Below are 27427 nucleotides of genomic sequence, written 5' to 3' on the forward strand. Positions count from 1 at the left end.
GCCAGACTCCAGGGAGGGCCAAGCGCCTGCAGCCAGCAAGTCCCGGCCCCAGAAAGCCAGAGCATCTCCACAGTAACCCCAGGGCCACAAAAAGTGACGAAAGCGTCCATGAGTGATCTTCCCCGGCCTCCCCCCGCATCTCTGCCCATCAGCCTTGGGGCACCGGTCCATCTGTCCTCCTACCCAGGGCTCAAGATCGGCTTCCTCGAACTCGCCCGCCAATACAGAATGACCCCCCCCCAAACAACCTGAAGTTGAATGTCACGGGTTAGGTAGGCCCTACACAGGGAGCTAGAACTCAATGTTCTGTTTTGTTTTTATGAGGAAAGTTCCACAAGAACATTTCATTTATTAAAATAATTCCTGTAAACTCTTTCGGAATAATACAATGCATTTCCCTTGCTTGAGCATCATGGCAAGTGGAAGTACTTTTATTTCAAGGCACCATAAAATGAGCGTCTCTCTAAGAAACCTCTGCCTACACATGTGAAAGTCCTAAAAAAAAAAAAGAAAGAAAGAATAAAGAATAAAAAGAAAGAAAAATGTCTCACAGAGATCGTGACCATCCGCAAACATCTGTTAATGCTACTGTTGGACAGGATGTGGGTGACGGGGGACCTTCCAAACCCCAAATCCCTGTAAACACGGCCGCTCTGGCTGCCTCCTCCTCCTCACTTCTCCTCCTCCTCACTCAGGTTGGCATTCCCCTGGCGCGTGGACATCAGCTTGGTTTGCAAAAGAGCCGCTAGTTTTTTGGATGTCTTTTTGAGAAAGGCGCTGCCCGGGTGGGCACTGTTCACGTGCAGGTACAGGTCCTCCTGGGTGGGGCCCGTGTAGCCACAATCCTCACAGACGTAGAGTTTGTCCCGGCGTTGCTTGTAGGCATACTGCTGCTGCACCCCGTGGATCTTCTTCAGGTGGGACTCCAGGGAGCAGCGCTGGGTGAAGGCTTTGTTGCAGATGTCACATTTGTAGGGGCGAATGCCTGCAAGGTCGATGGGCAGACACATCAGCAGTGGGTCACGGCCAAGCCAGAGCCTCCCAACCATAAAGCCATTTAAAAACATGACGCACAACCCAACAGCCAAAAAACAAACCACCTGGTTCAAAACCAGGCACCTCTTTCCAAAGAAGGCATGCAAAGAGCCAACAGGTATATGACAAGGTGCTCCACACGGCTGATGGTCAGGAGAACGTGAATCACGGCTGCAATGAAATACCACCTCCCACCTGTTAGGATGATTATCATCAAAGACGAGAGATAGCAAGGGTCCGTGAGGATGTGGAGAAAAGGGAACCCTCGTGCGCTGTTGGTGGAAATGTAAACTGGTACAGCCATTATGGAAACCAGCATGCAGGTTTCCCAAAAAATCAAAAATAGCACTACCATATGATCCAGAAATCCCACATCTAGGATATACATCCAGAGGAAATGAAAAGAGGATCTCAAAGACACATTGGCACACCTGTGTTCGCTGCAGCATTATTCACAACAGCCAAGAACATGCAAATAACCTAAGCGCCCACCAATGAATGAACGAATAAAAAAGACCGGTATATTTATATAATGGAATATTATTCCGCCACGAGAAAGAAGGAAATCCTGCTATTTGCAACACCATGGATGAACCGTGAGGGCTTTATGTGAAATAAACCAGACTGATAAAGCAAACACTGCGTGGTACAACTTTATGTGAAAAACTCAAACCCATAGGAACAGAGTGGATAAACGGTTGCCAGGAGCTGAGGGGTAGGAAAAATAGGAAGAAAAAAAGAAATCAGCATGACCAGGGATTCAACACGAGGAAAATGATTAAGGCAGGAGACAAAGTGTATCTACAAGGGTTCACAACATCCATGTGAGCAAACAAAAAGGGATACAAACTTAGTGAAGAAATCCCACCCGACTTTGGGAGAAGGGTTTCAGTCTTCCCACTTGTATGCCTTACTGTTTTGACTTTATAGTGGGCAAAGTAAATCTTGTTTTTATTTTAGTTGCGGTTTTCCTGGAAACAGACCCTGTGACAACGATTCCAGCAGTGCTTGTCGGTGAGTGAAGTGGATCAGTGAGAGGAAGGAGTCCTACAAGGTGGGGACAGCAGGGCGGTCACTGCCATGGGCGACCAGAGTCCAATTCCACTGGACAAGGTGAGGGGACAAGGGAGAACACTCACCTCTGCGTCATCCTGCCCCTCACGGCTAGGGCTCCCACCCCTGCCCTGCCCCGCTCCAGCAGCCTGTTAGGGGCCGTCCCTGGGTGGTGCCGCTTCTCCCGCCCTGTCTTGTGCCAGCAAGAACACTTTCAGGCAGAGTTGCAGGTGTGGGCAACTGCGACATGGACGGGTGTGCCCAGAAATGGCAGGAGCCAGGGGCGTGGGCTGGACGTGGGTGGCACCTGCTATAGTTATGAAAGCATTTCCAAACTAGATCTCATGCTAGCCTCAGCATGGGGCTAATTCAGTGGGGCCTGCCTTCTAGACGGAGAGTTCCCATGTGCCATCTACACCAGGGAGCTCAGGCTCGTGAAAGCACAGACCTTCCTATTTCCACTAAGAGCCCTCATCCTGACTGTGAGGTCGGAATGTCACATGGACTGATGTAAGTCACACCTAACGTAGGCTTGCCTTTAGAGGTACAGGGAATAGAGAGGGGGTGGCCCCCACTGTCGGACCATCTTAGAGCCCAGAGGCCAAAAGAGCTATCCACTACGGGTATCTCCAAAGCCTTAGATGCAAAATTTAAGGGCATGCCAAAAACTCATCAGTCAAGTAAGGTAATATTTCAAAAATCAAAACACATTTAAAAAAATCCATAGAAACCAGTTATCAAAATCTTAAACAGGACAAGACCCAACAATGCTGTCCTGGAGCCTGAGGTGAAAGCAAAGACGAGCGTGCTATGAGATGTTTTCATGTATTTTTTAAATGGTTATTCTTTTCCCCATAATGTTCTAGCTGTTGAAAAAAATATACTGAACAACCAAAAAGTAGCTGAATTAAAACTCACATTTAAAAATGCTTAAATATTTTTTACACAAAAACAGAATTTATGATGATTTTACTATCCTGGCTCTAATGGAAGCAAACTTATCCAAAGATATTTTCAAAATCTACTTTTTTAGCTTCACAATAACCTGGAGGATTTTCCCATGTTGGTGCCTACAGCTCAGTTTCATTCCTTTGCAGCAGCACCGTGGTGTTTTGTTGGACGGCTATCCCCGAATGCCACCTTTCACAAGCCAGAGAGAGACTGACTGCCTTGTACGTCCGGGTCCTCACGCGTCCTGCTCAGACCAACCGTCGAACTGCATCCCCTGGGAGCTTGTAGAAAAAGCAGAGTCTCAGCGCCCCCGACCCCCCAGACTGAATCAAATGTGGAGCGGTGGTCCTCCAACCCAGGGAGCTCGTCAAAACTCAGATTCCTGGCCCCAGCCCTGGCGTTTCTCATTCTGGGATAGGGCTGAGACTCCTGCATTTCTAGCACGTTCCCAGATGACATGGAGGCTGCTTGTCCCGGGACCTTTTTGGGAGTCACAGGTCTAAAGCCATGCCAAATGAGGTGTGACCAAAACTGAAGCAGGAAGAAACAGAACATTTGAATAGACCCATTACCAGCAAGGAGATTGAATCACTAATCAAAAAACTCCCAACAAACAAAAGTCCAGGACCAGACGGCTTCACAGACAAATGCTACCAAACGAGGCATGAGGATGGCACTTGGAGTCTGAAAGCAACTCTGGCCCCAGTATTTTCTCTCCCAGGTTCAAGGTCCCCACTTCCCTAATGGGGGCTCATGGAGAGGGGCCGAGAGAGCCCCTCCTGTTCACAAAGTACACAGATGATAAGGGAAGCTGAAATGGAAAAAAATATTTCCTCCACCCCCCATCCAACTACCCGAACAAACCAAATCGCTTCCACTTTTCATGCAGGCCACATCCGGAAGCACACACGTGAAGCATGTTCTATACATTCACGTGAAAAAGGTGTACTGGGCCAATGCAATTCTACTCAAGCAGAATGCTGGGCTATCTTATATTCCACACATTCTAGAAAAACTGTCGGAAGTTAAGAAACTCCTTTATAATCCTCGGCATTGGGTACATAATAGGTGCTCAGTAAATACTTTTTAAATGAAGGAACCCCTCCTACTGGCCCAGAGAAAGAGATTTAAGAAACAAACTTAAGGAACAGCGCTGCTTTGGATTTCATGCTCACGCCATAGAGGGCTGTGTATCTCTTTGGGCCTTCTGGGCCATAAGAACAGCTGGCTCCCCCAACCTCTGGAAGATCAAGCAACAAACCTGATTTCAAACCCACAGCTCGTAACAACAGAAATGCACCCAGAGGGACACCTGGGTGGCTCACTCAGTTGAGCATCTGTCTGCCTTCGGCTCGGGTCATGATCCCAGGGTTGTGGGATGGAGCCCCGTCTAGCTCCTTGCTCAGCAGGGAGTCTGCTTCTCCCTCTTCCTCTCCCCACCCTGCTCTCTCTTTCAAACAAATAGCTAAAATCTAAAAAAAAAAAGAAAAAGAAAAAAAAGAAATTCACCCAGAGACCGGTTACTCCTTTCAATAGTTATTGGAAATAACCCACTACTGTTCTAAAACATCCAAACTAAACATGTGGGGAGAACGGTACACTTACCCCCCCGCNCCCCCCCCCCCCCCCCCCCCCCCCGCAAGTTCCTCGGACAAGCTCCTAGCCCCAGGGAAAGGATGCTTCCAGTCCCGCTCTAGGAAGCCCCACCCCATCGGTGACCCAAAAAGGTGATCTGAAGTGGCTGCTGACCAGGGCTTTGCCAGATCCCTGTCCCCGGCAGAGGTGAGTGTGCCAGGAGCACATTTCCTTCTGCATCCAACAGGTCAGCCGACACCTTCCGCGGGCAGAGACCTAGCAAGGCCTGGACAGCAAAGGCTAGAGATTCCAGAGCCCTACACCACCCAGATGATGGAAAGAATGGGGATGACTGCTGCGGGTGGGCTTTTCCCAGGGAGGGTGGGATGTGAGCCAGGCTTGGAGGACAGGGGACTCACAGACACCAAGATGGATGGAAGACAGCAGGCACCGAAACCCCAGTTAGGGCAGTTCTGACTTTTGCACACCTGCTTCACCTCCCCTCTCTGGAAATACCACACTCATCCATCACTCACTGGTGCAAGCAGACGCTGTCATGCAGCAGCCCCCAAGTGACCCTTTCTGGGCTTGGGAACAAACCCCTTCCTCCTGGAGCCCCCATCCTCCCATGAACTCAGGGGTGGGTGGGAGATGAAGGTGGCCAGAGAGGACCCCTGGGCAAAGGGGACTGACGCCAAGGCCTCCTCGACTTTGGGGACTCACCCACTCTGGAGCCAAGGCCAACCTTGTCCATGTCTGGAGTGGGATAACAGAACTGTAAAACACCGTGCCCACACGAGACACCATTAACCTCCTGACACCACACAGCAATAGTCCGAGACCTCTGAAAACCCACGCATCACACACCCGCTTCTCATCACGGGAGCCCATGACAGACGGCTGAACCCCTCCAAACCTCAGTTTCTTCACCTGTAAAATGGGGATAACATTCATACCCCCTCATTAGGCTGCTCTGAGGATTAATGGAGACGTCACCTGCAAAGGGCCCAGCGCGTATTAACTACTCAGTAGAGTACAGCTCCAAAGAGTTTATAATTCAGCTCAACAAAACACAAAAAGGCTCTATTCATAAACTGGCGGGTGGGCACTTACGTAGTACTTGTCCTAACGTTGGCTCTCTATACACACTTTTTGTACTTGCGCGCACATTGGGATGTGTTGTTTATTTCAGTGGGGGAAAAAAGGGATATTGTTTTCAATGTGGTCATTAGGTATCTGGTGGAGAGACCTGTGACCACCTGCGACCCTTTTGAATGTTGCGCCGTTTGGCCTCTGTGACCTCATCCAAAAAATACTGCATTGGGTTATCCCAAAGGGTTTCTTCTCTTCAAATTTTCTATTCCTATTACCGAATCAAGCTTCATATCCCACATCGCCAAAGAAAATTCTTCATGACTGGTGCTTTCTGCTTGCTCTCCTTGCCGTAGCCCTGTGCTCCGTTACTGAACTTCATACAAACATGAACTCCAGCGAGAAGCCTTTTACGGGCCTCCTTGGGCGAGCCTCCTCCGGAAGCAATGTGGCCATGTCCACCAAAGACCACCACGGGTCTACCCTTTGGCCCACTTTAGGGAAATTTTCTACAGAAAGGCTCACACAGGTAGACAAAGGATGTATAAGAGTATTCATGGTAGTCTGATGTTTAAAAAAGGGAGGAAGGGAGGGAGGGAAAGAAAACTCTGAGAATGGAAACAAGTTCATCAGTTGGGACAAGGGGAAAACGATGGTGCCTCTGTATTTGAAATCGTAATCTCATATAAAAAAATGCTCTGACAACAATTAAAAAGAGGTGTGTCTACGTGCGGATATGAAACAGTGTCCAAGATATATATGACATGAAAAAAGCAGTGTGTGTTAACAACTTCGGGGGAGAAATATTAAATGGTGTTTGCTTTCAGGTGTGGAACTTTTAGGGCTTGGTGGGAGAGGAAAGCTTACTTTTTTTTTTTCTTTCATTTTTTCCCCCCTTTCCTATGAGTTTTTTAGCTAAAAAGTAAGTCAGAGTGAAATAGAGCAGGGACAGCCTGAAGGAGGTGATCCCACCAGACAGCCTTGAACCCCCTAGTGGTGGAGTTTACCTTCTTTTTTTTTGTCATCTGCCCCACTGCAAACTTCTCCCAATCTGCATTTTCCCCCACCAGTCAATCCTTTCCTGTAGGCTCCAAACAAAGACACCATTGTTTCCTCTTCTTCAATCAAGATGGGATTTGTTTGCCTTCCCGTCCCTCTCAATGTGGCCCGATGGAAGATAAGGCCAGAGGGCGTCCCAAGGGGTGGGGCAGATACTGCAGCCTGGGCCCCGTGCCCCCTCCCCTCTTCCCGGCCATCGAATCTGCATTCCTCAGCTTCTCTGTCTCTGGAACTCTAGAAGCTTCCACAGGATTGGCAGGCGCCTTGAACGGACTCCTTTATTCCAGTCATAAAGTTATAACCAACGTGGGTTATACTTCATGACACAATCCCCCTAAAGGCTGAGCTGGGGACCCCACAGATGCGTGTGCCCTTTTCAGCTGTTTATAGTGGCTTACACTTTCTGGTCTGCATTGGCTGGAGTCTCTTACAGAATAAGTAGCCATTTTCCGAACAAGAAAAATAAAATAATTTCAATAAATGCTGTACTTGTCTGAAGGGCCTGGCACATCTGACCACACCAGTAAGCAATGCCCACGCCACACCTGACGCTCTGGGGCCCTCCGTAAATGTGGTTCTGCCCCTCCAACACACGCCCAGGTGCCACTGGTGGTGCTGGCTCCCAGGCAGTGAGGTGGGTACTTGGTGCTGAGTCTGGCACATGCAAATGCCGGGTATTACGTTTTATTCTAGAATACAGGTCTCACCGCACTCCCTCCGAAAGCAAATCATTTCCTTCCATGGAAGGCCATTCTTAGGATGCATCCCAGCTGGTTCAACCTAAACATTTAAACAAAGCCAAAAGAATCTTCTCTAAAAACAGGCCTGTGATGGTTTTCACAGGCAGCAAACTGAATATGCATTTTTTTTTTTTTTAGGATTTTATTTATTTATTTGAGAGAGAGACGGAGAGTGTGGAGGAGGAGGGGTAGAGGGAGAAGGAGACACCTGGCTGAGCAGGGAGCCTGATGCAGAACTCGATTCCAGGACCCCAAGATCATGACCTGAGCTGAAGGCAGATGCTTAACCGACTGAGCCACCCAGGTGCTCCACATTCGTGTTTCTTAAAGCTCATGGCCCCTGCTCTCTATTTTGACCAGAATCTCCCACGCTGGCCTCAGTGGTCCTGTCAGTTAAGTAGATCAGTTTCCTCTACTATGTGGGTAATGGATGAGCCCCCTTAACTGACATCCTAGTGTCCCCCACTTGCCTAGAGTGCCGTTCACACCCCAAAGCCCCGTGGGACCAGGCTGAGGCCACATCTCTGCTCACCCCCTGCCCCTGCCCTGTCCTGCTCCCTCTTCCCTCCAGGTTTCCTCTGACTCCTCCCTCAAAAAATCATTTTGTAAGAATCACCATCTCAGAATTCGCTTCTAGGGAACCTGACCCAAGACAGTCTGGATTGAAAATAGCCCCTTGTTTGCTGATCTATTTTCACAAAATGTTAGTTTTTTGTACATCAGTTTCTGTCTTCCAACCTTGAATCAGATGTCATTTGACTAACGTCCCCCCTTCCCCAAGACTAACATCCCCCTCCCCATCTCACTCACACACACACACACACACACACACACACACACTGAGTTACTTTTTTCTTGGTGAAGATATAAAAAAAAAAATCTTAATCTTTTCTTTCATCCACTTGGATATTAAGGTAAGACATTTACAGGCTCTGGTTTCCCTGGGTCTCTTCCGAGATATCTACTTGTGTTCTGAGTCTTTCCTTAGATGCCCTGTCCCTCCCAGCACAGGACAGGGGATGTGGGGGAAGGAGAGATTAATCCTGGCTCTCTACGCCTCTCTCTTTGTCCACCTCATTGATAACCGTAGCTACAATTCTCAAAAGAAGGGTCCTGCGATCCCAGGTAAGTCTTTAAATTAGTCATGACCGGTCCAGTCAGACTAAGCAAACACAGCCTTCGCTCATCTGCTGTCTGCCGTATCTGTGTTCACACATCTTCGCTTCTGTTCTAAATACATTTACTTATAATTGTCAATAGCAAAAATCCGACTTTCACGTCTTAATCAAAACCCAAATTCACAGAATTCTGGTAAGATCTTTTGGAATCACGTTGTTTACATGAACTTTGAAAATGTTTGAGAATCCCAATTTTTGCTCTTTTTGCTGATAAACCATTTCGTGTAGAGCTCAAGAGAAGGCAGGGCAGGCCCCTCACACCAGGACTCGATGGCGGATCCTCCCACTGCTGGCGTGGCCGCATCCCCAGAGCCAGGAATCCTTTTTCCGTTGGCTACTGCCTAATTTGTCAGTAAGCCCTTTGCTCCTCATTCTGGTCCCTTATTACTTGGAGGCACAGCTCCAGCAGCAAATAAACCAGGGCAGGAAAAACAGGCTCAAGACATTTCCTTAATTTTATTTGTTGATCACTTTAAAAGTCAAAATTATGTTTCAAAATTTTTAAATCACTACCTGTAGATTTGATCTTATAGTCAATGCTGCCCAACAGAAATTAAAACGCAAGCCACTTTCTAATCTTAAAATGTCCAGTAGCCTCATTAAAATAAGTAAAAAGAGGGGCGCCTGGGTGGCTCAGCCGGTTAAGTATCCGACTCTTGATTTCAGCTCAGGTCATGATTTCAGGGTTGTGAGATCGAGCCCCACACAGGCTCCGTGCTAGGTGTGGAGTCTGCTTACGATTCTCTCTCTCCCTCTCCTTCTGCCCCATCCCTTCCCCCCACCATGATCACTTTCTCTCTCTAAAAACAAATAAATAAGTAAAAAGAAAACAGGTGAAATTAATTTCAATGATATATTTTAACCCAATGTATTCAAAATGTTACCATTCCAACGTGGAATCAACATCAAAAACTGAAATGTTTTACTTCTTATTTTGCATTGAATCTTCCAAATTTAGTGTCGGTTTTACATGGAACACCACATCTTAATCCGACCAGCCACATGCTGGGGGCTCGGCGGCTACCCACGGCCAGGGGCTGCAGTGCTGGCCAGAACGGCTGCAGCTTTCCCCCTCCTAGATGCCGCCCCTTCATGGGGTAAACCGTGAAGCTCTTCGAGAAAGCACTAGGTGGAAGGCATTATGATTCACCAACTTCAGTAATCTTCAGCCCCTCTATGAGTCACTAGAAATGTCACCATTGAGGAGCAAGAGAGGGAGGAGCTTAGGAGTCTGAGATGCTGGCCTTCTTCCTTGCTCGCTCTGTGGGTATCCTGGCACCACTGGCACCACAGAACACGCACATACTCAAGCCTCCCGTGCAACCTGCCCACCCCCAGGCTGCAGCGTGCAGTCTGTGCCAGGCCTGAGTGGCCCCTCATCGCACCTTCTTGCAGGGCAAGCAGGCTTCCAGAAACTGGAATGGGGCAGGCTGGTGAGGCCCCAGCCTCGGGAAGACACCTGAGTCAGGAAGGCCCTGGGAGGCAAAGGGGACAGCGAAGGGGACTGAGAAAATGGAAGACCATGAAGTCCAGCACCAGCCGGTCTGGTTCCCAGCTCCACCACCTCTGGTTATTTGACCTCCCTGAGCCTGGTCTCCTCATCTGCTAAGTGGGGCTCGCTGACGCCTTGGGGTTGACAGAGCAGCGCAAGCACTGAGGGCCTGGCATGGAGGAAAGTGAGCACTCGTGGCTTGCTGCCGTCTAAAGAGGCTGTGTCACCCTCCGCAGGGACTCCCAGTCTCTGCCAAGCCACCCCCCTGGCTTGCTGACCCTTCTTCTCCCGGAGAGGACACTGTCAACACCTCACCCCCACCCCCCAGCCTTCCACCGGGTCACCTCAATTCCAGGAAAGTCAGCGGCTTCCTGCATCTCTCTGCGTGAGGAGATTCCCCAGGACACACCAGAGACCTGCAAGGGGCTGCCTAGGAAATGAGGTTCCCAGGATGGACCCCTATCGAGGGACGGGAGTTCCTGGATAAACACCCCTGCTTCCTCACCTCTAGAGCAATTCTGCAGTCATTCTACATGGTTCTTCAGAGGGTCCCTGGGGGGCTTGAGCCCCACTTGCCCACAGTGATAACCTGCTCATTAGCTTGCTCTTGTAGGCTGTCTTCCCCTTCCCGTCTCCCCTCTTTAACTCCTCACTGTGCTTCCTGAGATCACCACCCAAAAACACAGCTTACACCCAAATCGTTGGGTCAGGGTCTGCAACCCAAGCCCACCCGACCCCCGTCAGCCCACCACTCCCTCAGCATTCTCCTTGCCCCAACCTCAGGTGCCAGCCTGGCCACACAGGGATCAAACTTTTCCTGATGCACTGGTGCTACGGACTAAGAAAGAAGCCTTACAGCCAGACCCCGGAGAGTACCCGCCATGTGACTCCATCTCTACTACGCTCAAAATCAGGCACAGTCATTAATGCTGTTACAAGTCACACTAGTGGTGCCTCTTGGAGGGAAGGGGATAGTGACACAGGGAAAAGCGGTGACTTCTGGGGGCTGCAAGCACGGTAGCTCCCCTTATCTGTGGGTTTGCTTTCAGTGATTTCAGTTACCCACGGTCAACCACAGTGCAAAAGCAGCTGGCTCTCCCTCTGACCTATCACCAGAAGGTCAGTAGTAGCCTAACGCTGTGTCACAGTGATGCGTCACAGTGCCTCGGTCATTCACCTCGCTTCATCTCATCACACAGGCATTTTATCATCTCGCATCATCACAAGAAGGGTGAGTATAATACGATAAGGTATTCTGAGAGAGAGAGACACCACTCACTTAACTTCTATTATAGTATATCGCTATAATTGTTCTATTTTATTACCAGTTATTATTGTTAATCTCTTACTGTGCCTAATATATAAATTAAACTTTGTCGTAGATAAGTATATATAGGATAGAGAGGGTTTGGTACTACCTGTGGTTTCAGACATCCACTGAGGTCTTGGAATGTATCCCCATGAATAAGGGGGACTGCTGTATTCTGTTTCTTGGTCTCGGTGCTAGTTATATGGGTGTGTTCACTTTGTAAAAATTCCTAAACTCATCAAACTATACATTTATGATTTGTGTGCTCTTCTGTGTGCATGCTACATTTAAATGAAAAATCCACGTTAGAAAAGGTTTTTTAAAAGGAAAAAGGGAACTTTTGAGTATGCCAGCCCACTCTCTCAGGTGGAGGGGACTCTTCCCAGGCCGGGAAACTGCTCTTGGCCAGCACTCTCAGAACAAGACAGTGTGATAAGAGCTATAAAAGAAATCTGAATACACAGGACTGGAGAAGGGCCCTGTGTGAGGACAGAAGAGCTGGGATCTCCATTTGGAGGCGTGGACATTCTCCTATCCCACCAAGGTGCCAGGGGAAACCCCAAACTCTGAAAGGGCTTGAGGGTCAGTAAATTCTAGGAGGCTGTAGGGAGAATGGGTCATGAGCAGGACGGGGCTGAATGGTTAGGACGGGATGGGTTGAAATGAGATGAAATGGGACAGGACGGGACAGGGATTTGAAGATGGGACCCAGATTGTACTGAGGAAGGACCAAGGGGAAGAAGACACTTGTCAGCCTCACACAGGAGCCGAGCATTTCCTTCTCTTCTTGACCTCTCAGGAGCTCATTCTGAGACAGACTTACACCCCAACAAAGGAGCAAGAGACACCCGCAGGGAGACCACGGGAATCCATTCTGGCAGTCAGCCTGAAGGTGGCTGAACTATGCCCTCGGGGAGCCTTGTGCCGGACCGCAAACTCAGAGAGTCAGAAAAGGGGCTGGCCTGGCCCAAGGGGCTCAGCTGGCTGGTGGCATAAGCAGGAGGTGAGCCCGGATGCACTGGCCTCACACGCCCCAACCTGCCGTCTTCCCAGAAATGCCACCCTGCCCCATGCTCCTGATCTGGTTCCCTGGTGGCCAGGGAGCAGTAGTGCCACCGCCCAGAAGGACAAAAGCAACCGCGAAGCACGCGGCCCCTTCCTCACCTGTGTGCGTGCGGACGTGCCTCTTCAGGTCGAAGGTGTCATTGAAGCCCTTGCCGCAGAAGGTGCACAGGTGCTTCTTCACCTGGTTGTGGCACTTGAGGTGCCGGTTAAGCATGCGCTGCAGGCGGAAGGCCTTGCCGCACAGCTCACAGCTGTGGGCCGCGGGGTCGCTGCACGTACCTGTGGTGAACTGGGACAGAGAGACAGGGAGGGTGAGGGCCCCGGTGCCGGTGGGCGCACCCAGTGGGCTCAGCCTGGGAGCACACCTCCCTGTGTGTCTCCAGGCTTGGCCAGACTGGGGCTCCCGACCCCTAAAACTTCCAAGCGGGTTTGGGAAAGAAATAACTGGCAGCTCCCCCCAGCATTCATTCTTCCCTCCTTCCTCAGAACAGACTTCTGAGTTCTGGGCACAAGGGCCCCCAGCCCACCGTCTACCCTTGCCAGCCTGACGGCAAGTCATGCAGCAGGACTAGTGGGCCAATGGCATATACCCCTTCTGTGGGGGAACATGGTGCCCTCTTCCTGCTTTGCTCCTTCCTGCTGGTGGGAGCTTCAGCAGCCACCCAGGACCATCGAGGGGAAGCCAGTGCTGGGGACGGAAGAGCAGAAAGAAAGGAGTCCAGGTCCTGATGAGGTCGTGGAGCCTGTATACAGAGTCCCCGAAGACAGACCTACAGTCAGTTCCTTCCTCCCAGTGCCTGCACGCTGCTCCGCCCATCAGGAGATGGAAACCCTGTCCTCTCCCCTGGGATCTGGGCGGGGCTTGTGCAGGTCCTAGGTCTCAAGACACTTCGCAGCTGGGGCGCCTGGGTGGCTCACTCAGTTGAGCATCTGACTCTTGATTTTGGCTCAGGTCATGATCTCTGGGTCGTGAGATCAAGACCCACTCATTGGGTCCGTGTTAAGCGAGCACGGAGCCTCCTTGGGATTCTCTCTCTCCCTTTCTCTCTTCCCCTCCCCCACCCCATGTGTGCAAGTGCTCTTTAAAAAAAAAGAGAGAGAGAGAGTCTTTGCATCTTCTGCCTGTTCCCTCTTGGAAGCCAGCTTCCATGTAAGACATCTAGCACTACCATGCTGTGAGGAAGCCCAAGCAGCCATGTGGAGGGCAAGGACCCTGGGAGAGGCACTGAGGTGTCCAGCCCGTGGCTGCCATCAGCTAAGTGGCTCCAGCCAATGCCACCCAGAGTAGAACTACCTTGCTGGGTCATGCCTCAGCTCCTGACCCACCAAAGTATGAACACATAAAATGATCATTTTGGAAAGTGACTTGGTCAGGATCCCACAGCTTGATTCTCAGCAAAATAATCAAACCCCAGGCTCGGGGATTCCCATCCCATGTTCCCCCAACCATGTTGGCCGCCTCTAAGGCAGAAACTTGAATCTATAATTAAGTGGTGAAAAACACCAGAGCTGATATTTTCATCAAAGGTTTCCTAGTTACCAAATCAAATCCTTTAGAAGCTTGAGCCAATTGCTCTGCTATTTACAAAAGGGCCTAATAACCTGATTTTCATACAAACATCACTAACAGGAAGAGTTGGTCCTTGCCTGGCCCAACACCTCCATAGCCTCCAACACCCTTCCACTTTCCTCCGCCCTCGGTAATAGCCCTCCACTAAGACCCAGCTCAACTGCTCCCTCCCTGATGTAGCTTCTCCAATTACTGCAGCTTCTGCCCAAACTGTGTTCTGTACCCCTAAGATCAGGGCCCGTTGCAGAAGTCAGCACATGTCTGTGCACATTCCTGTGCCCCGCCCCCCAAGCTCAGACTCAGGCCGGTGCAGAGTGGTGACTGGCAATGGCTCACAAGTGGCAAAATACTAAGAGACTTGGGGAAGGCACAAGACCCCAGAACACAGTTTTTCGGTCGGCCTCCTCGTCCGCGTGGAGCTTAATTTGTCTCAGCTGACATATGGAGTGCCCAATCTGCAACAGGCCCTGTACTCAGAGCTGGAGGCAGTGCAGTCACCAGGATGGCTTGTCCTCAAGAAGCTCCCGGTCGAGTGGGGAAGCAGACCCATCAAAAGGCCACTGATATCTGGGAAGCTCTGGGCATAACGGATGCCTTGGAGAGGCACCTAGCCCAGACGTAGAGTATGAGGGAAGGTGCTTTCAAGAAAGTGAGCTCTCAGCCAGGCAAAGATGAGGAGGAAGAGAAGGGCAATGGCCAAGAATATTCCAGAGGAGGGCAATGGGCAACAGGGAGACTGCGTGGGGTTCCACATGGCTAGCCTGAGCCCAAGAGAGCTGGGGCAGCAGGGCAGCGCAGTGTCCTCCTTGGGGCTCCACCTTGGGGCCCTAAAGAAACTCAGCTGTATTCAAAAGGCAGAGGGGTCACTGGAGAGCACACAGGAGGATGGCCTCAGGGATCGGGTTGTTGACCCAGTGGGTAGCCAGCCTGGGCCTCCAACTGCTCACACCCCACCTCTGCCCTGTGTCCCCCAAAGGGGTAGGGCCTGGCCCTCATCCTGAGGGAGACCTGGTTGAGCCCAAGACTTTCTTCTTTCTGTCACCAGGATGGGGCAGGTCTTCTCCTTGCCTGGAAGTCCCCATTCTGGGCACTGCAGCCCTTGAAGCAATGTGAAAAGACTCAATACGACCCGGGGTGCCTGGATGGCTCAGGTCATGATTCCAGGGTCCTGGGACCAAGTCCAGAGCTGGGCTCCCTGCTCAGCGGGGAACCTGTTTCTCCCTCTCCCTCTGCTCCTCCCCACTGCTGCTGCTCTCTCTCACACACTCTCTAATTTTTTTTAAAAAATATTTTATTTATTTATTCGACAGAGATAGAGACAGCCAGCGAGAGAGGGAACACAAGCAGGGGGAGTGGGAGAGGAAGAAGCAGGCTCACAGCGGAAGAGCCTGATGTGGGGCTCGATCCCATAACGCCGGGATCAGGCCCTGAGCCGAAGGCGACGCTTAACTGCTGTGCTACCCAGGCGCCCCTCTCTCTCTCAAATTGATAAATAAAATCTTAGAAAAAAAAAAAAAAAAAAAGACAAACATGACCCAAGTCTTGGCAAACTGAATACCTGGAGTATCTCAAGGCCAAGTCTACACAGGAGAAAGGTCACTGAGAGCTGGTGAGTGCCTAATAAAACAGAACACAGACACCGACCCAGGTAGTTTAAGAACGTGCAGAAAGCTAGAACTGTTCCCGCAGAATGTTCTTAAGGACTTGCCAACTTATAGTCCAATCCTGAACTCCTGTCTACTTTAATCTTTTGGTAAATGCCTATTTTTAAAATGCTCTGCATGTAATATGGACACCTTCTATCACAGTCCAGGATGAAAACCTCAAATCACTGGCACTATTTTGTTTGAAAAGAATAAAATCTTGAAGGGTAGAGAGAAAGGAGGTTAGTGACAATTTAAGGGAGTGCAGGGCCAGTGGATCATCTGACCAACATACAGAAAGCCTTTTAACAGAGGGGAGAACATGAGAATGGGTGAGGAGACTGGGGACTAAGTCCCCCCCACACCACCCCAGTCCCAGGAGGAGTTTTCCTCTGGTTTTCTTGGAACGAAAATAGAAATTCTCCAAGTGTGCCTCAACAAAGGCAAATTTTCCATTTCTCCATCTTCCTATACATCCCCATTCCACAGGAGGGCAAACTGAGCCGGCACCAACGGGCTCATTTAGGGAATCCGAGAAGCACTGTTTGCCACCTCTCTCTATCTATGACCAATCCGGCACCCAGACATTAGTGAATTATATTTGAAGCCTTAAAAGGGCCCTGTTGAAAGATGTAAAGTTAAATGCCAAAAGACCATGGCTAATGAAGCCAGCTTCTGCTAGACTATTTCAATTCTCAGAAAGGAAGCACTATTTGTAGGAAAAATTCCTAAATGTGAAATTTATCCCAGAGTATATTTCACATGTCAGGTGCCCTAAAATTCTGTCTGTAATGGCAAAAGACCAGGAATAACCTATATGTCCATCAACAGGGGCTTTAAAAAGATGGTAGAACCATATAATTAAAGCAGCTAGAAAAAGGAAACAGTGTCAGCTGTCAGACACGTGATCCAGCCCAGTCAAGCCTCCAGAAGATTCCAGTCGGCTGCCATCTGACCGCAACAACGAGAGAAACCTCAGGCAAGAATGCCAGCTAAGCCCAGTCATTCCACAGAACTAGAATACAGGATAATAAACTAGGCTGCTAGGGGCGCCTGGGTAGCGCAGTCGTTAAGCGTCTGCCTTTGGCTCAGGGCGTGATCCTGGCGTTCCGGGATCAAGTCCCACATCGGGCTCTTCCACTGGGAGCCTGCTTCTTCCTCTCCCACTCCCCTGCTGTGTTCCTTCTCTCGCTGGCTGTCTCTCTGTCACATAAATAAATAACATTTAATAAATAAATAAATAAATAAACAAACAAACAAACAAACTAGGCTGCTAGGGGCGCCTGCGTGGCTCAGTCGGCTTGGTATCTGCCTCCAGCTCAGGTCATGATCCCAGGGTCCTGGGATCGAGCCCTGCTTCAGGCCCCCTGCTCAGCTGGGAGCCTGCTTCTCCCTCTCCCTCTGTCCCCTCCTCCCCCCAACTCTGTGCTGGCATGTGCTCTCTCTCAAATTAATAAATAAAGTCTTAGGATAAATGTGGGGTTACTCGTGAAAGCACAATAGGGAACTGGCCCAGGAAGAGATGTATCACATTCTCTCCAGAGCACCAGATCTGCCACATTTCCTAACGTTCTCTTCCAGGATGGGCTGCAGGATTCAGACGACACATCTGATTCCTGGAATGACAGCCCACAGGCCAGAGCACCAGCAATCCCTCCCCAGGTCACTGGGTCATCTTTACAATGTTTACAGAGGTTTATACCTAACACCCGACCTCCTAAAAGTTCAAAATAAGGTTGACCAATCTTATCTTGTTAGGCTACTTTGCAAGTAGTAGACCCGAGCTAGTTACATCTTGGCCTACTTAGTTATAACATGAGAGTGGAATGAACAGACAAGGAACGCTGAGCATCAAATAAAAGCTTATACCTGCCGTCACCTACTTGTGGGATGTCATTTAATATCCCTGAGCCACAACCGCCCACGTGTAAGTATGATAAAACGATGGGATGCCTGGCTGGCTCAGGTGGTGGAGCATGTGACTCTTGATCTCAGGGTTGTGAGTTCGAGCCCCACGTTGGGTATAGAGATTACTTTTTAAAAAAATGATAAAATGGTTTTAGATCAGCCATCTTCAGCAGTCTGAGGATCTAAGAGCAGAGTCTGTTTCCTCTTTCTTAAGTTCAAGCCTTGCCCTGCCACTTAAAGTCTGTGGGGCCTAGGCAGGTTACTCCCCCTCTCTAAGCCTTAATTTCATCACCTATAGAACGTGGATAGTAACTGTATTTGCCTCTCAGGATTGTTAAGGAATTAAATAAGAAAAGCTACTTAAAAGGGAGGGGTCACCTGGATGGCACAGTCAGTTAAGTGACAAATTTGGTTTTGGCTTTTGGCTCCAGTCACCATCTCAGGGTCCTGAGGTTACCCAGAGTCAGGCTCCATGCTCAGCGTGGAGTCTGCTTAAGACTCTCTCCAGACCGTGCTCTCTTTCTCTCTCTCAAATAAAATAAATAAACCTTAAAAAAAAAAAAAGGGCATGGAGGTCAGTAACTCGTAACTCATAGACCAGTTCCAAAGTTCTGTGATCCTGAATAAAAGGTAATTGGTCAAAATCTCTTGTTTCTCTGTTGCCCTTTTGAATTTCTCTCTGATGGAGAAAAAAAAAGGGAACTAACCTTCAGTGTGAGCTGCCAAGCCCCAGTCCTTCCTCCACGACTCTGAAATCCAAAAAGCTCTGAAACCAACATTCTCACATATCTCCCTTTGGCAATAAAAGTGGGCCCGAGCAGACACGGAGCGATGCAGACTTCATCCCATTTGGTGTCAATATTCATGTGTTTTGATACGGAAATTACTAATGTGTTTAATTATAGGGTACCACTCCAGACCTGCTGGGGGTGGTATATACACCATGCTACCTTCTGGAAAAGCTTAACAGTCTCACCCTTTATCCAAAATTAATACTTCGCAAAAGGCTTATTAATGAAATGGGGGAGCTACCATGGACGGTGGGAGATTAATCGGTCTGGAGATTAATTCAGGGAAAGAAAGATGAAGAGAGACTGAGTGATTCTCCAACCCCATACCCGGGGTTGGGGGGGGCGGTTTTGCTTTCTGTCCTGTTTTCTGCAGGATCTCGACTTTCATTTTAAAAAACACACAGGTTTCCCTCTAGTTCTTCTAAAAAAACAGGTCTTTGCAGCAAAAACAAACCGATCATTGTATCAGGGCTGCTGAGAACTGCAGGAGTGTCTGGGGAGATAGGGACTTTGGCTGTCCCTCTGACCAACTTCAAAGCTGGCTAAGGTCACTTACCTGTCAAACTTCTAAAGCAGAAAAAAAAATCCTTTATTTTCTGTTGACGCTTCCCCCAGACAAGTTTATTAAATAATTAATGGTCCTATTTCCTGTGGGAGAGTACTGTGAAGGTGGTGGCCATTTGAATAAGATTCCCATGGACACATTTGCTATGCTTCAGCATTAAAACATGCTAAGCAAGGGGCACCTGCTTGGCTCAGCTGACAGAGCATGGGACTCTTGATCTTGGGGTCACAAGCTGGAGCCCCCCACGTTGGGCAAAGATTACTTAAAAAAAAAAAAAAAAACAGGGCCGCCTGGGTGGCTCAGCTGGTTAAGCGTCTGCTTTTGGCTCAGGTCTGATCGCAGGGTCCTGGGATCGAGCCCCACATCTTGCTATTTGGAAGAGAAGATAAGCTCTGTCCCTAACTCCTTGCCTGTTGTCTTTTATCTCCCGAGACAGAATTGGATGCCTCTTGCCCCTGCCCCCATTGTAGCTCACTAACCGTGTCCCTGATGTTTGGCTGACCAGACTTCTTCTTGACTCTAAACCCACCAATGGCCGGAAACATTCCTACCGGGCTTGTATCCCCAGCACCTGGTACAGTAATGCCTGACTCATAGGAGGACACAGGTCCTCCCTCTGCCCCTCCCCCGGCTCGTGCTCTCTCTCTCTCTCTCAAATAAATAAAATCTTAAAAAAAAATAAAAATAAAGAAACAAATAAACATGTTAAGCATATTGCCCAATTCTCTTGGTATAAAAAATCCCCTCCTGGTCCCTGTACCACTCACTTCTTGAGGGTTCACAACTCCACTATATGGTAGAATGGAGAACCTTCTCAAATGCAGAGATAATGAAGAGAGTACATCCTTCTAATCCAGGAAAAAACTGAGGCTCCAAGAGATCTAACCTGCCCACGGTCACACGACTTGTAGGTGTCCACACTGAGATTTTGGATGTGGCCTGCTGTCTGCAAACACGTGCCTACACTTCCTCTGGACAGGCCCATGGGTCTGGGCAGGATGTGGGGGAGAGAAAGGCAATGAATCCTACTATTTGTCTCATATCATGGTGAGAAATAGCTTCATGTCGGACTGTCAACGCTAATGGCTAAGCTGTCAAAGGTACCTCCCACAGTGCAATGCAACCACCCTAAAAGAGTTAGGATCCTTGGGTTGGGCTCTGCTACTAAAAACTGTCGAATTCAGTGAAACACCTCTGGGCTTTCCCCTTCTTTTCTTAAAAATGAGGGGACTGGACGACACAAGCTTTAAGGGTCCCTGTAGTGGAGCCTACAGATGGACACTCTTTTCAGCATCTATTCCTACTTTTTCTGGTGGGCCTTCCTGTACTGCAGAGGCTCAAAAGCTACAAACTACACTTCCCACACTCCCTTGCAGCTGCACGTTTTAGATGTGACTGGGGTTCCACCAATTTACATGCACTATCAGGAGATTTGAATGTGGGCCTGAGTTCATTGGGCAGAAGCATCCCCATGCAGGAGCAGGCAGCCATGGAGGCAGTAGGGTGGAGCTCCCTTAGAGGCCCAGTTCTGCACTGTGGCTCTGGGATTGTATCCTGGTCTTTCTTTAGCGAATTTATTACCCTATCATTAACCATGCTCCGCTGAAGCTAACTACAATGGATTCTGTTGTCTGCAACTAAACCCACTGCATCCATGCTCAAATTAAAAGCCAGTGCAATGAACACTTAACATGGTTCTCCTATTCCTTTTTCCCCTCTTAATTAACTTAGCCTTTTTTGAGCATCTATTCCAGATATATTTCCCAGATCTATGTTTTCTTCTTGCTTCCTATTTTCTTCCAAATGCTGTCATTTATATTCAGGGACTGCTGACTCCTCCTCCCCACCTGTACTTCTGTTCTTTGTTGACCTATGTCCTCCTATGAGTCAGGCATTACTGTACCAGGTGCTGGGGATACAAGCCCGGTAGGAATGTTTCTGGCCGTTGGTGGGTTTAGAGTCAAGAAGAGAAGTCTGGTCAGCCAAACATCAGGGACACGGTTAGTGAGCTACAATGGGGGCAGGGGCAAGGGGCATCCAATTCTGTCTCGGGAGATAAAAGACAACAGGCAAGGAGTTAGGGACAGAGCTTATCTTCCCTTCCAAACAGCAAATGGATGGGTTTTTAAAAGCCACTTAAATCCACGATTCACAACAATATTTTAAAAATAAACAAGCTGGCCATCGCTATAGAATTCTGGTGAACGAAAAGATTAGCTTGAAAACTGGTAAATAAAGGGAATCTTGCTTGGTCTTTCCTAAATGAACTGTCTCACTGGGAACCAAACAGCAGATGAGGGGAACTATATCTCTACACAAAAATATTGGCTAAGAAATGAAGGGCAGAATATCACAGCCCCTAAAAACCTAAAATATTTAGACCCTGAGTATCGACAGCTGCTAACGGCACAAAGAGACAACCAAATATTGTGTGCTTCTCGATGCTAATAGATGACCCTCCCCCCGACATACTTTTTAGCTAAAATAAATACACCTGAGCAAGCATCTAAAGCAGTGCTGCCCAAAAGAACTTTCTGCGATGACAGAAATGTTCTAATCTGTACAGTCCAATACGGTAGCCACTGGTCTCACATGCTTACTGAGCACCTGAAACGTGGCTCATGCAACTGAGGAACTTAATTTTTAATTTTACGTAGTTTAATTTAAACAGTCACGTGTGACTTTGGCTACCATAGCGGGCAGCGCAGCTATGGAACCAACTACCTGCGTAGAGAAAACACAGAAGACCAAGGAGCGTTCGACTCCGTAGTGATGCATTCCTCAAAATCCAGATTGTTAGCAACTCTCCAAGCAAATTACTCATCTCTTCAGTGATTACCTTGCAAGGACATGGAAAAGAGATGAAGGGAACGTAGACAAATTATAGGAGAACTGAAAGACGTGTCAATCAATTACAATGTGTAGACATTATGTGGACCTGATTCAGCGAACCGAAAAAAAATACAAGTTTATGAGACAATCGGCAATGTGAACACCGCTGTTGATGTGGGTGTGATCATGTATTTTGGCCTTCATCTATTACAGGCACATTCTGGGGTATTTATGGTTGAAAATAATATGATAACTGAGATTTGTTTCAAAATCAGGTGTCGGGATGGGTGGGGGCTGGATAAGCAGGAATGGCCACGGATTATGGGTTGTTGGGGCTGGGTGACAAACGATGGGAAGAAAGGAAGAAGACTATCGCACGTTCCTACGTCTGGCACGACTTCAAGACTCGGACAACAGAGCCAGGTAAAAGACCCAAAATACTTTAGAAGGAACTCTACACTCAATTCCTTTTGAAGTTTCCTTGGGAGAGGCCAACAGAAGGGGAAAAGGGGAGAAGACAGATTCACCTGCTACTCTGTACTTGCACCTGAGTCCCACCAGCCACTGAGTCAGGAAGGAAAAATGTCCGTCAACTAACTGATTTAACTTCAGAGTTACTTAGTCTCCGATAAACCTTACATCGCTGTTAGCTAACTCCCTAGTGCCATACATCACTGTTAGCTAACTCCCTAGTGCCATACATCACTGTTAGCTAACTCCCTAGTGCCTTCAAAGGAAGGGCAATGATTATCAGGGTTTCTGGGGGGCTCTGTCCTGCAGCTGGAGTCCTGCAAATGGGACCAGCACAAAAGAGACTGAAAGCCACCTGGACCTGTCACTACCGCCTTCTGAGATACACATGATCTCTCCACCCCAATCTGTTTGGAAAATTACTGAATCCTCAGTAGTAAAGAGACAGTTTTGCAAACTGCCCTGAGGCACACAGTCATAAGGCAGATAGGCTGGAAAAGGCCAGTTTCCTAACCAGCACCTGCAACTCCTTTCTAGATCCACTCACCAGCACAACGATTGGCAAATCCCTTGTCCCCACTGTAAGCAACAAAATATTGGCCATCACTATAGAATTCTGGCGAACCAACAGATGAGCTTGAAAGCTGCCATACATCACTGTTAGCTAACTCCCTAGTGCCAATTTACACACACAAAAGTGCTAGGCCCTCTGCACCCCTCATTTCATCTAACCAACCCTTCTGAGAGGCCGATTCTACTGCTTTTCCATCTTACAGGTCAGGGAAACTAAGACTCAGGACAGATAATGTATCCCTAACATGGCTGGTTAAGATGGACCCAAATGAGTGAGGTCTTCCTTCTCAAAACCCTTCCAGAACCCCCCCCCCACCTCCGGTGCCTGTGAAAGGAGCATCCAAACCTCTTGGCTTGGCCCCTTCATCATCTCGACCTGTCCCAGCTCCTCACCTCCCACTTTTCTCTTCTCTCTGACCCTACCAGGTCCATTTTCCATCTTCAGGTACCAGAACTTTGAGTCCTTTACCTACTCAAGCTTCGGGCTCAGCCCATGCCACTGCCCTAAAGCCTGCCTCTCCCCCTTCTCCACTGCCCTCAAATCCACACCTGCTCAGAACTTAATACATCTTGGCCTGTGCTTTAGCAGTCCCTTTGCTGTAACAGAGTTAATAATTAATATTTGTGTCTCCCCACCAACCCCGATAATTCTAGCTGGAGTTAATGGGCACCTACCATGTTCCCCTCTTCACTCATTTATTATGTTCACCACTCTATAAGGTAGGTATCATTATTATTCCCATTTCACGGACAAGGAAACTGAGGCCCAGAGGGCTTAGCAACTTGCCCAAGGTCAGGCAGCTAAGACGTGACAAAGCCAGAGCGTAGAGGCTTAACCGTTACAGTCAGATGATTCTAGAACACCACGCAGGGAACATTTTTATCTCCTGGCTGCCTGGCACAGAGCAGGCACTTAATGTTAGATGGGACGTTGTCTCTCTGCAGGGCACTGGCTCAAACCTGCCAGTCCTCTAGTCCTCTGAGCTGACTGCTCTGCTCTGTGAGTGTCTTGAAGTAATTCAAACTCAGTCATTATGCATCATAGAGGGGTCCCATCCTGGAGTGGCATTCCTTTTCTTCTGGTTAAGAAACGAATTTTTAAGAGAGCAGCAGGTTTTGCAAAGAACTCTAAAATTACGCAATATATTAAGTCACAGGTGATTTGGACAATCATTTGAAAACAGCCAATACCACAGATGATAATACTGGAGGCTTGGAGCATCTTAATGCCAAAACGTCTCCTATTTTTGGATGGAGGCTGAGAGGGAAAAGGAATCTGAACATCCTCAGTAAACAAATGAAACCTCTCCAGAAGCTGTGCTAAATTTGAGGAGGTAACACTCTACCCCACCCCCCAGCCCCAGGGGCAACATGTAGGCAAGATCATAGAAATAAGACTGTGGTGTATTTATTCCTTTAATCCAGGGTTCCAATGGCGCTGTTTGCCTGGGGCAAGAGAGAGCTCCTAAAAGGTTGGTTAAGGGACTGGATCTTTTTCCCTTGCCACTTTCTTCCCAGTGTAATCTGGGAAATTGGGGGGACAGAGGGGCAAACTGACTACAGTCAATCCCAAAACAACGTTGCAATTGTCCTTCCAGCCCGGTGATAAATATGCAAGTGGGACACTTTGTAGAATTTCCTGGAGGGCAGAGCTACCAGCCAGCCTCCGGCAAACTGTCCCCTCCCATTTAACCCCATCTGGCCCAGCAAAGCCTCAGGCCAGCTGACTTTGAACCTCAGCAGCCCACTTAACACCAAGCAGCGGGCGCGGTAGCAACCTTTAAAGATGTCTCTCCAGAGGATTTCGGCTCCAGCCTCTAGCCTCAATTCATAACCAAATGCACCCTAGCCAGCCCCCAAGCCAAACCCCAGGAACCAGTAATATGCATAGGGAGGGATGGCCTCGCCCAGGAAAAGTAACCTAGTCTTACCCAATCCACAGCAAACACTAGAGTTCCTCCTCCCCATCCCCCCATCTCCCGCCGGGGCTGCAGGGCTGCAGGACCGCCCTGGCGCGCGCAAGAATTATCGCTCACCACCCAGGGCCTGGAGCCCGCCGAGTTCCACCAGGCTAGGAAATGGGGTCATGTGATTCCTAAAACACCACTCCCTGGCTCCAGCCGACCAAATCAGTGGAACGGGAATCCTTAATCTTGCGGGTAGCGGATACATTTGAGCAGGCGATCATAGAAGTTCTACCCAGAAAAGCCAGATGAATGTCCCGATAAAATGTCGCCTACAATTCTAGAAGACTTGGGGAGGGGGGCACTGAAGAATGATAATGCAGGGTAACAAACACTCCAACCCACTGGGGGCGGGACACTGAGGCAATCTGCAGCTGAACCCCTTTATCCATCAATTTAATTCAAGAAGATTTGAGAGACAGGACAAATTTAAAGTGCCCAGCACAGACCTCCAGTCTAACGGGCACTCCATAATTGTCAACGGGAATAGCTGTTATTGTGAGAGGTCCACTGTGTGCCAAACTGCCGCCACTGTCTCCAGAACGCAAGGAAATGTGTGAAACTCGGAATTCACATAGCGCTAGGAATGCGCCGCGGAGAATGGAATTCACGAGAGCCTGGGTCCCCCCTTTCCGAACCCGGGAACCCCGACGGCCTGGTGATTCTTCAGGCTCTGCGCATAGAATGGGCTGCCGGAGCGAGGAAGCTGGGCCTGGGTCTTTTAGGCAGTTCCAGAGGCCACCCCAGCAGTCGGTGCCGGCTCAGGAGCCGGCCTCCAGGGCTCAGTGGCGCGGGCGGTTGGCTACCCAGCAGACAGGAGGACGCGCAGAGCCGCCCTGGCCGAGACCCAGACGCAGGTGCAGGAGCGGCGCAGAGGGCGCGCTCGGTGCCCGGGTGCACGGGTGCCCGGGTGCGCGGGCGGGCGCGGCAGGGAGGGGCGCGGGCTCCCGGAGCCCGACGCCAGGGCGTGGTGCAGGTGGCGGCGGGGGCAGAGTCGACACCATACCTTGATTTTCGACCTGGCGACCGGGCGCTGCATCGCCGCCAGGTGTCCGCCCGGGCCCTCGGCGTCGCCGGGCTCGGGGATTTCGCGCTCGGGGGCGCGCGGGGACGAGCTGCTCTCGGCGCCTCCAGGCTCCCCCGCGCTGCTGCTGCCGCCGCTGCTGCTGCTGCTGCCGCCGTCGCTGCGGCAGTCCTCGGAGGGGTCGTGGAGCAGACGGCCTAGGCCCACTGCGGAGGGAGGGGCGGCGCCCCGACACACAGACACGCGGCGTCAGGCCTGGGCGTCCGCGGCAGTTTGACCTGCGGGCGGTGCCGCCGCCGCCCCGCCCTGGACCTGGGCACCTGGCCAAGTGGGCAACACGCGGGGGTGGGCGAGCGAGTACCCGGCTGGGCCTCCGGAGCGAGCACGGGGCTCGGGGGGCGGCTCCTCCGTTCCAGTCCCCGTGCCCACAAGGAACCAAGGGCCTTGGGCGGCTGCGGACCCCGCACGCCAAGTTTCCTCTCGCTGGGATAGGGGGTTAGGGGTCTGACCTCAACCCACCTAGCCCGAGGGGCTGACGGATCCTGGTGCAACCCCATGAGGACGTGGGACTGAGAGTAGCCCCTACCGGCCTTCAGTCTCCCCTCCTGGTTTACCCCGGCCCGCGCGGCAGCCAACGGTCCCGCCGCCGGGCAATTACCGGCGCCCACTAGGGGGAAGGGGGCGCAGGGCGTCCCGGGTTCCCCAGCCTCTCACTCTCGATCTTCCCGCTCCTCCAGGACCACCCCCCCGTCCGGAAAGAGGGGGCAGGAGTGGGGAGTCCAGCCCCCGCCGAGGAGCCGAAGGGAACGGACCACCCCCGCCCCCACCCCGGGAGTCCCGCGCCCAGGCCCGGCCCCCGCGCGGCGCTCACCTGGGATGTAGGTGTCTGCCCTTTCCTCATCCGGGAGCTCATCCCAGCTGCGGACGGAGACCCCGGGGCTCCTCCTCTTCACCAGGAAGACTTTGGGCATGGTGTGGCCCCCTCCCCGGCCGGCGGCCCCCTCCTCCCGGCTGCTCCCCGCTAGAAGCTGCGGCAGGGACTCGGTCCCCGGCTCCCCGCGGCCAGAGCCCACCTTCCCGCCTTGCCTGCCCTCTCCCTCCGCCCCCCGCCGCGCCGCGGCCCAGGCCTCTCCCCCGCACGCCCGGCGACTCCCAGCCTCCAGGCTCGGCGACACCTATGCCTTAAATCGCCGGTGAGACCACGCCGAGGAAAAAGTTTCATAAGGTGGAATAGAAAAGGCACCAGGAAACTTGGGAGTGAGCATGCGCCCTGCAACATAACGGTGTCAACAAGCTCGCTACCTGTCCGACCGGTTCCGGCGGCCGGGGCTGCCTGTTCCAGCCCTTCCTTAGGCATGAATGTTTGCAAAAGAATTTAACGTCTGATTCTATCCCCCCTCCCCTTTTTAAAAAGGGAAGAACGTTTTTTAATCAACCTCTCGCCCCAGTCCCCATCACATGCACCTCAGGGCAAACTCTTAGAGGTAAGCCCCCAGGTCCGCTTCCCAGGGCATCCATCCTAAGAGTTGGAGCTTTC

General features: G+C 50.3%; 1 protein-coding gene across 2 annotated transcripts; it reads right to left on the reverse strand.

The window, feature by feature from the left end:
• Positions 1 to 407: 407 nt before the first annotated feature.
• OVOL2 (ovo like zinc finger 2) lies at positions 408 to 27146 on the reverse strand. Of its 2 annotated transcripts, XM_034641357.1 has the most exons (4): positions 26762 to 27146; positions 25873 to 26096; positions 12649 to 12838; positions 408 to 985 (listed from the first exon to the last, which is right to left on the reverse strand). In XM_034641357.1, exons 1-4 carry the CDS (start codon positions 26859 to 26861, stop codon positions 672 to 674), a joined length of 828 nt encoding a protein of 275 aa, XP_034497248.1. In that variant the 5' UTR covers positions 26862 to 27146; the 3' UTR covers positions 408 to 671. The 2 variants fall into 2 exon arrangements, with proteins under 2 accessions (XP_034497248.1, XP_034497249.1); XM_034641358.1 differs by lacking the exon at positions 26762 to 27146 and having other exon boundaries at positions 12649 to 12828; positions 25873 to 26167.
• Between the last annotated feature and the right edge of the window lie 281 nt (positions 27147 to 27427).

This window comes from Ailuropoda melanoleuca, chromosome 13, assembly GCF_002007445.2.
Source record: "Ailuropoda melanoleuca isolate Jingjing chromosome 13, ASM200744v2, whole genome shotgun sequence".
NCBI classification, from domain to species: Eukaryota; Metazoa; Chordata; class Mammalia; order Carnivora; family Ursidae; genus Ailuropoda; species Ailuropoda melanoleuca.